Raw genomic sequence first — 10,183 nt, forward strand, 5'->3', positions numbered from 1 at the left:
AGAGAGAGATGACGCTTAGAGAACTTGCGTGGCAGTTGAAAATAACTCTTAATGAGTTGATAACTCTGAACGAGTTTTAGGAGAACTTGCAGAGCAATTTCGAACTCTGATCGCAGTGATAACTCTGAACGAGTTTTAGAAGAACTTGCAGAGCAAGTTTGAACTCTGATCGACGTTGATAACTCTGAACGAGTTTTGAACTCTTAAAAGAGTTGGACTTTGAACCGAAAGTTCGGTTAATAAGCAAGTGAAGAGCTCCTGTTGCTGCGTCTTCCAAAGCTCGAAGATCTCTCCCTTTGCCTGGGGCCAAGCCTCAGATCTGAAAAAGCTTCTTCGAAAGAATGACCGAATCTCCCCCTTATCGATGAGAAAAATCCCCCCTTTACTCAATGAGTTTCTGATTTATAGGGGGGGTTACTGATGGTAACTACCCCTTAATCCGCTGTCCTAAGTGACGGGGAAATCCCCTCAAATGCGTGGGGGAAAACAGTTTCTAGAACTGTTCCATTCTTGTTTGAAATGAGTCAACTGCTAAAAGCATAGCGTTCAGCGCCGCGAACTCATGGCGTTTTTAGACTAAAATACGCAGAGTTGGGGCCTATTTTAGTATCTGAACGCACAGGCCGCTCAGCGTAATGAATTCTGAGACGCAGAGTTAGGGTGTTTTAGGCTGACGACGCACAGGCCGCTCAGCATGATGAACTCCGAGACGCAGAGTTAGTGGCTGACGCACAGGCCGCTTGTGCGTTGGAATTCAACTCTGCTCAAGAGTTTGGGACGCATGGATGAGTCTGTGAAGAAAGCACGTTAGGTGTGCGTTTGTGCTTTAACTCTGGCGTCACAGAGTTAGATGTATGCTGGAAAACGCAGAGTTAAGCCTGTTTGAGGCTGAAAACGCACAATTGTGCTGTTTTTAGAGATTAAACTCTGCGTTTTGATGTTGAAAACCAGAGTTGAGCATGTGCGTTTTGACTCTGTAATGCAGAGGCGAACCTTAAGCGGGCTTTGGCGAGCTTCAGGCTAAGTCCAATGTTCTGACGAAGTCCAGTCTTGCAGACGGACTTCAGAACACAACTTGCTATGAAGAACAGGTCTATAACTTTCAAACCGTACGTCGCAATTGGACGAGATTACATATGAAAATCGCTATCTCGACGAGACGGGGCCATTCACGAACCAAGCCAAGGCTTCGGTTCGCTTCCTCCGTTTCACCAAATTCCTTACGGTTTGAGAGATATCTGCATTCTAATATGAAGAGACCGTCAATTTGTAGTCTCTTTTGCCAGAGTTTTGCACAGATCATCCTCTGTAATCTTTGTCTTGGGCTCCTTGAAAATATGAGAATCGTCAGATTGTAACTCCCGATTTGATTGTGAAGGCTGTTGAATTGGGCTTTCATCAGTTGTCGTGAGTCCTCAAAATTGTAGGCCACTTCTGGAAGTCGTCAGATTATACTATTATAACTTCCATCATCGGTGTTTGATGAGGGATTAACTATCTATTGTGATTTTTAGACAGCCTACATAGAGTTTAGAAAACTTCTCAATAGAAGACAAAATGGAGAGATGGAGATTGAAGCCCAAACAAGAAGATAATCTCCTTCACTTGTGAAAACCATAACAGTTTTAAACCAAACCCTTAAACAAGCTTAAAACAAGCTTAAACTCTTTTTAAAACTCTTTAAAACATTCTCTTGGGTTACACTTAGAACTGAGATCAAGTGGGTATTTATAGCCTCCCAAAACCTCAACCAAAAACCCCAAACAAAAGACCAAAAAGCCCCAGCCAACGGTAACAAGAAATAGCCGTTAGAACAGAACTGACAGAGCGGCGGTCGACTGAAAAAATTCGCGGTCGACCGCGATCCAGATCCCAACCTGAAAAAACGAGCAGAGACTTCTTCGGTCGACCGGTGCGGTCGACCGATGGAAATTTCAAGCTCTCGGTCGACCGCGGCGGTCGACTGACAAACTCTCTGCTGCCCACTGACGAAAGAACACAGGTGCGGTCGACCGAGGACTGATACATGAAAATGAAGTTCTGAAAACAGTTTTTCTGATTTTAAAACACTGTTTAAAAATATCAAATAAATTCTAAAAATGTAAAACTTTGGGGAATGATTATAGACATGATAATAAACATGCTACAATGACTGGTTTCCAAAAAGGACTTCCCAAATAAAAAATATCATCATTTTACAAAATAAGCTAAAACATGAAAATGTAAATATGTGAATTTTAACATTTTGGCTAAACCATGTTTTGAAACTTTGCACAATGATTTTGTAGACTTAATAAAATATGTATATGATTATTGTTAAGTCCAAAAACTAAGAAAACAATATTTTCACAAAATTGCATATTCTATGCAATATATACTAAAATACAATAATAAATATGAAACATGTGATTTCATATTTATAAACATGAAAAAAACTCAAAAACACATGTATGTATATATATATAACTATATATATACATAGAAACCAAATACGTGTGTGTATATGATATTGAGCTTAGAGTACTTAACACACATAATATAAAACCTAAACTAGATTACCCAAGCCGATCTTGATCTTCAATAAGCTCAACTTGGTACACTATGCGGATGAAGCTAAACTTGGATCTTGAACTTGAATTGTACGATGCTTCACTCCACAATTCCTCCAACCTCCGTTGGATATGATCGTTGAAGCTCTATTCCATCCATCCTCCAACTATGTTGTTTGTCTATAATAAATAAGAAAACACAAATACTAGACAAACAACATTAGTGGTAAATTGTTTGTTAAACATCATCAAAACAAGAAGGCCAACAGACTACAAATGCAGTTTTTCTAGATTTTAGGTTTTGAATAAGTGATTGTTTATAGATGTTTTGTGGGCGTTAATTGGGTTTAAAATTATGTCATTTCAGAGGTTATAAATAGGTTTAAACATCAGAAAACAAGCATCAAGTTTTGCACTTGTAAGATTCACATATTGTGCAAATTAACTCTCTAAACTTTCAGTTTTCGATTTGTTTTTCCATAAAAGAGAGTTTCTGATATTGCCTTTGTTCCTATCATTCTTAGAGCTTGTTTAGGTAATATTCAGAGAGTTAAAAAAGGATGATAAGTCACTATTACACGTTCACATCCACATCAAGACTTATAGGACTGGAATTGTACATTGCTTCAAAGAAAGGTTCTCTCGGTTTATGAGATATGTTGATCTCTTAATCTAAATATCGATTTACAATTTGCATGGTGTTGTCAATTAGGTTTGCAATTTGCATGGTCTTGCAAATTGGTCAAACTTGCTTTTGATTTTATAAGGTTTCAAAATCATAGTGAAAACTCTCAAGCGGGATTTGCTTGGGGAGTAGATGTACATCGGGGAGGTGGAACCAGTATACATGTTTGTGTTTGTGATGTTCACTTTCTGAGATTGTCATTCTTTCTCTGTAATTTATAATCTACCTTGCAAACTCACCCTCTAGTGTTTAAGTGTAAAGCTTCCGCAGATTTTTATAAGAGCACACTCTATTCTTAAGGGTCACGATCCTACACTTGGTATACATAAACAAAATCAGACCCTACATCTTTCTTCTATGAGGGTTGTTGAAGTTGATCTCGAGGCAAGCTCGCCAATCAAAAGAAAGAAGAAAGCAATAGCTAAAAGAATAATGACGTCAACAATTACAGACAAGGCTCCAAAAACTAGGGGTGTGCCTAACATGTATTGGACAAAGAGGCATGATGATATTATAATCCCTATTCTTGCTCAATTGGCAAGAGATGGTCTTAAGGTAGATAAGAACTTTAAAATGCATTCATACAAGGTGGCTGCTGAAGAGATTAACAAGCATTGTGGATCTGAATACACAAAGGAGAATGTGATGAACCATATGAAGAGTTTGAAGAGCAAGTTTTTTGATATGCGAACTATGATGAACATGAGTGGTGCCGAATATGATCCACGGTCAAAATTTGTGACCATGGATCCAGATTCATTTGATATGTGGACAAAGGTATCGATTGATATTATGAATGTTTATCTTGCGTTATTTGCATACAACTATATTTAACGCTCAAATTTTTCTAACAATAATTTGCATACATGATTGATCATCTGAGAAATGCTACTAGTTTGTATTGGTATGGGCATTCTCTCAAACTTTGCTATTTTTTTTACATTGGGCAATGATGATTGGTCTTGTTTGTTGATGCAACCTATATTGTAATTTTACTATTTAGGGGCTTACAATGACGAGATTGCAATCTAAATTGCTAATTATGATTTTTAGATGAGGCAACCATTATGTGTAGGCAATCTATAATTATTTTACAATATTTAGGCGAGGCATCATATACTGATAACATTACTTCAATCTGAGCCTTTGGTTTCACAGATGTGACTGAGTATGAGCTCTCTAATTGCTTCAGTTTAAGCCTGCTTTGATTTTACTTTATGCTATGTCGTGCTCTCTAATTGCCTACTTATGCCCTGCTTGCAAACTGTGTTTGCTCCAGTTTTTTATATGAAAATATTTGTCAATGTTGTGCTATGCCATGCCTACTTATACCCAGTTTTTATATTTGTCAATGTTGTGGTATGCATTTGCTTTAGTTTTCAGCTCAGTTTCAGTCCAGTTTCAGTTTTAGTATTATTATGAGCATTCAATTTCAGTCCAATATGTGTAGGCGATCTATAATGCAATTACAGTATTTAGGCGAGGCATCGTTTACTAATAATATGACTTCAATCTGAACCTTCTACTACATTGTTTAACAATCATGAAAGTATATAGATTCATATCTCAGTGCATTTTGCAACTACATGGCATGTTTTTAAATATAATGCCGAGTACACCAATTATAAGTAAAAACAATACACTCATTTTCCAAATGATTACTTTATGCTCTGCTGCTTTCAATTCTTTTTTCAAGCTTCTGATTTTCATTGCCCTTTTATCTTCAAGAATGCCTTCACTTTGTAAAACTTGATTTCTATTGCTACAATCACCCTCTTTGTCGGCCCACTGAAATAAGTTACATTCTTTATTTAGGAACTTAGCGCAACCCTAATATTGTCTCTCTTTATTTTTCTCATTTGCACATAGCTTCAAGGGTGTTGGAAGCTTACATTTGCACTTAACTTCATATGGGCCAATTGCTTGTTTGCTATTACATTTCAGCTCCATCAAACTGCAGTGACAATGTTGCTCTGATTCCTGCAAAAATAATGCAAACCGAGAAAATAAAAGGATGGAATGAATGTTATTTGTGTAGCTATGATTCCTGGAAAAAAAAACAGAAGCCAAAAGGGAGATAATGAGGCTGAAATGAGTATTGTTTGTGTTGGGGTGAGGGTGATACATTATATAGGATTGCATTTTAATTGTTTGCTGAGTTGTGCAGCCCCTACTAGCCATTTTTATAGCCGTTAGAGGCTTTGATTGTTGCGATATTAGTCTCCTGGGGGTAACTTTACCACAGGTATGTGTATCCACTCATTTCCAGTTGTTTCCTATTCTATGGTTTTGAATCAAACACAAAAAAGCTCAAGAAAAGTTTTCTATGATGTTGGTTTTCCTATTCTTTGGAAATGAAACAAACATGGGGTTTGGATATGCTTTCCAATTCTTCACTTTTTCATTCCATATCAAACACAAGTTATGGATTCCTTTGAGATCCAAATTTTTTTTTGGATATGGTTATTTGTGAGGGAATCCATTTCTATTATTTTATGGAAATGAACCAAACAGCCCCTTATCTGCTACCTACTTGCTAACATTGTATTTCCACATGTTGATCAATTTATAAGGCATACATATTAGCTTTTGTAAAGAGGACGTGATATACTTGACTTTAAATGCAGCTGGAATGTTAACTTATCTGCAAATAGGGAAGTTTTAAATTTATATCAAATATGGCAATTCCCATTCAAGCACTCCTTAGTGGTAACTCCGGAAAAATTTTCTGATTTGAATATGCTATTTCTTCTTTACTGCCTGCATGTACGTATTCACTCCGTTAGGAGCATGTTCTTTTTTTCTTTTCTTTTTTTTTTCTTTGGGAGGAATGAATAGTCTCATCTTACAAACATGTCCATAGTTGTCCTTGATCTCATGCATTTTACATCTTTCATTATGCGGTTACTACTTAGCTCACGTGTGTGGCAAGTGCCAGGAACTAATAGGATTAACCAGAGGAGATCTGCAGAATCTGTCAAATGTTTTCCAAGAGTTTGGATTTCGAATTGTGTCTTAGCTACCAAATTATTGAACTGTGACATTTTGTGTTTATATGAGATCTTTTTGGTTTATACCTCGCTTTTATGAATAACTAGTGGAAGCCTCAGTTTTTCTTCAAGAGATTAATAGAAAGTTTGACGTTGTTGCTTCATATTGCTTCTGTTTAATGTAGGGATACTAAATAGTTGCTCCAAGAATTCACTGTCCATAATAGGTGGGTTCAGTTTCCTGGCATTTTGCCTTGATAGTTTACAGGAGGTCCTCCCTTGCTAATAAAAATCTCGTTGATGACTGGTTGTAAACATTTTTGTTCATGAGTTTGTGGGTAGAACCAGATTATTGTGGTAAAAGATGAGTATGATAATGGTTACATTATGTTACAGGTCAAGGCAATTTAAATCTCAAAATCGTATGCAATTGTGTGTGTTCCAAGGTAATTTTGTGATAGGTATCTTTCTTGCTATTGCCTTTATGTTTTGGCTCATTACCAGCTATGATTTATTAGATTGCATAATGAAGATAAATTATTAAAGTTGATCAATTTGGATTACTATTTAAACAGCCTGTTAAAGATCAGCTTCTGACCATGTTTAGTTATGAAAATCTTAATAATAAGTTCCTTTTCTTTTCATTGTCATACTTTCTAGAGCTTATATCACAATTAAGATAGTTTTCGGAAAAACATTGCTGGAGTCGTTATGAATTCGCAGGATATGATCGTGTGTAGTTTTTTTTCCCGCAAACGTAGTTAGACACAGGAGTGCAGCATATATTCACATCTTTTCAGATTTGTCATATCATATTTGTTTTCAGATTATGCCTACATTGACATCCAGTTATGATCTTCTTTTGATGGATTACTGATATGGGATTCAGTCAGGAGTCTAGGTTCAGGTCATTTTTCAACCAACCACGTTTCACATAGTTCCAGGCTCCTATAGTTGTAAATACTTGTTTGAGTTGAAACAACTATTGTTTTGTGCCTAGAGCAGACTGTTGAAGCCTGAAAACTTGTATAAAACCCCAGCACATGTACTACACCCATAAGAAGCCATTACATGATCGAATTCCTTAAATGAGTTCTTACTAATTTACTTTGCATCCCTTTACTGGCCACAAGTCGGTGAAGCATGTTTAGGGCCTCAAAGGATACCTACTTTCTGCTGAGATTAGACCAGAATCTCCATCACCATTCTACTTCTGGAGATGTGACATACACAGGAAGAACCCTTGCACATCAATCATCAACTAAGAATTCATTTATTACCGTCCACTTTTCAGGGCCTATGTTACTGTATATCTCATATTTACATAAAAAATGCATGGCTGTCACTTGAGCCTTCATTTACAGGACATCAGTACGCATTTCTCCTCATCATTATATATTTTAAGTTGTTATCGACGCAAAATAAATGATTAACTGCCCTTCTCACATATAGGATGCGCCTCTGAACGTCATTCTTTCTACTATCATCAAATATGTTTTGTTGCGTGATATTCTACATTTCCTACTGTAATGCATTCTATTTTTATATGAGATGTCTTGGGTGGTCCTCTAAACATTGTTTACTTACTGGATATGCAGTTATGATGGGAAAATGTGATCAGAAGATAAGATTTCAAGGAGTGTTACCGAAGTCACCATTCGATAGGCATCCTTAGAAATCAGACCATTCCGGTACAAATGCTTAATCCTGCAACCAAAATTAAAATCAATATATTAAAATGTAATCCAAACAAATCCAATCAAAACAATGGGATGGAAGATCATATACACTACTAAAAAGGAGGTAGGCAATTACATGTTGGAAATCAGCAAATTCAGCTCAAAAAATCCAAAACCAATCAAAGAGTCTGGGCTCTAAGATTCATGGACAATTGCCCAAATATGAGTTAACGATTTGGAACTGATAACGCCCTGAGATTTTATTAGGACTTGCAGCGGATAATGATCTAAGCCATAGGTGAAAGCAAAGACACAAATTGCTTACTTTTGATGTAAGTTCTGTTTATTATTTAGTTAATGAGAATGATTTCGTTTAAGCAAAAATTTCTTAAGCTTAAACATGATTCATAATTATGATGAAATTTATATCTGGAATAAATGCAACCATTCTACATAAGATTGGTTTGTTGTCAAAGTGGTGTCTTTACTACTAGCTATGAAGTAAAGAAAATCCAAATCTGGATGATATTAGCAAAAGTTCATGACACTTTACTGTAATACCCTTATTGCAAACTTGGACCAGAAAACTGTGATATCCTTATGGCAAACTTGGACCATAATTGGTTGCATCTTGAAGTGCAATCTCCACACATAAGTATAGCTGGCATAACGTTTATAAATTAAAGGCAAACTAATCATCTTCCAACAAAATGGGTACAATTTGGATATAAAAAATATATGATCAAATCCTACTAAAGCTGCTTACAGAGCTGTTTTTGTGCAGCCCCTCACACACACTCTCTCTCTCTCTTCACGCGCATCAACACCGAGCCCACCGCCACCGATGCTCTCACAGACCTTTCAACAACGCAGTCATCCCTCGAGCACCACCGTCAGCGTTGCCGCACTCCTCGCACACCACCGCTACTATTGCTCTCTCTCTCTTTGGATCTGACCTCTCTCTCTCTCTAAATTCTCCAGAAAAAGCCCTAGACTTCAACAATGTCACTAGCGCTAGTAGAGAGGAGAGATGCGACGTAAGGAAGTTTTTAATTCCCTCAAGTTGCAGGCTAAACTGGAGACACAAAGCTTTGGGCTGAGCCGCCACTATAACCTAAAGCGTCTTGCTGATGAGGCGATCCGCGCTAGGGTTAGCCTTAGACATACCGTCACCGGTCATCAGCTTGCAGATCTCGCATCCGAAACTGCAGTAAAGATGACTCAAGTTGGTCATCCCCATTATGCCGTGGCAAGATAATTATTTCGGTTTTGTGATTTTTTTTGGGGTATGCACGATGTTTGTTTATCATTCCCCAAAACACCAAAGCCATTGAAATCTCTCTCCTCCATCTCATTTGGTTCAGGCACTGGCTGTAATGAAACAGAGTAATCCTCAATTACTTCTTCAGAGCCCTCTTCCATTTTAATTCTACCAGAAAAAATGGAACGAACATCAGAATGAAGAACACATGAGAGGGGAGGTGGGTCAAAAAGAATTCAAACTAATTTTCTTGAATTCAACTTACCTAAAAACATGCCGGGCGGTGAATTTAACCAGAAAGAAGACAAATTGGGTAAAATAAAACCAGCAAGAACTGATGAAAAGAGCCATATTTTTGTAAATAGTACGATCAAATGGCTCCTTGTTCAAAATATGCGAACGGGTATGGAAAAGAGCAATTCTTCTGACACCCATGGCTTTAATTCCACCAGCCCTTTTCTCTCAGTTTGAAGCAATCACAAAAGGGCAGTAGCTGAAGACCTCTGTCATTGGAAACTGTTCTGCTCAAAGAATAGACCTCCTATCTGCAATTAACAAAAACAAGGGGGAGGGGGAAAAGTGGGATTAAGCAGAAAAGAACGAACGAATGGATGATTCCAGTTGAAGAAACTGAGGGAGATAAGAGGGCGAAATGGGGATGACCACGGCATAACGGGGATGACCATCTTGAGTAATCTTTACTGCAGTTTCGGATGCGAGATCTGCAATCTGACAACCGGTGACGGTATGTCTAAGGCTAACCCTAGTGCGGATCGACCTCATCAGCAAGACGCTTTAGGTTACAGTGACGGCTCAGCCCAAAGCTTTGTGTCTCCAGTTTAGCCTGCAACTTGAGGGAATTAAAAACTTCCTTACGTCGCATCTCTCCTCTCTACTAGCGCTAGTGACATTGTTGAAGTCTAGGGCTTTTTCTGTAGAATTTCGAGAGAGAGAGGTCAGATCCAAAGAGAGAGAGAGCAATAGCAGCGGTGGTGCGCGAGGAGTGCGGCAACGCAGGC

At 37.7% G+C, this 10,183-nt stretch overlaps 1 protein-coding gene across 4 annotated transcripts; it reads right to left on the reverse strand.

Annotated features, from left to right (window-relative positions):
• On the reverse strand, nt 4,725-10,183 carry LOC109833692. 4 transcript variants are annotated; one of them, XR_002245322.1, is made up of 5 exons: nt 9,828-10,183; nt 9,430-9,709; nt 8,670-9,332; nt 7,871-7,931; nt 4,725-5,214 (listed from the first exon to the last, which is right to left on the reverse strand). XR_002245322.1 is itself a non-coding variant. In XM_020401470.1 (5 exons), the coding sequence occupies exons 2-5, from the start codon at nt 9,597-9,599 to the stop codon at nt 5,003-5,005; spliced, it is 339 nt and encodes a 112-aa protein (XP_020257059.1). In that variant the 5' UTR covers nt 9,600-9,709; nt 9,828-10,183; the 3' UTR covers nt 4,725-5,002. The 4 variants fall into 4 exon arrangements, 3 of the variants coding, with proteins under 3 accessions (XP_020257059.1, XP_020257057.1, XP_020257058.1); XM_020401470.1 differs by lacking the exon at nt 8,670-9,332 and having other exon boundaries at nt 4,725-5,022; nt 5,127-5,214; XM_020401468.1 differs by lacking the exon at nt 8,670-9,332.

The sequence above is a fragment of the Asparagus officinalis genome, chromosome 3 (genome assembly GCF_001876935.1).
Source record: "Asparagus officinalis chromosome 3, Aspof.V1, whole genome shotgun sequence".
Taxonomy (NCBI): domain Eukaryota; kingdom Viridiplantae; phylum Streptophyta; class Magnoliopsida; order Asparagales; family Asparagaceae; genus Asparagus; species Asparagus officinalis.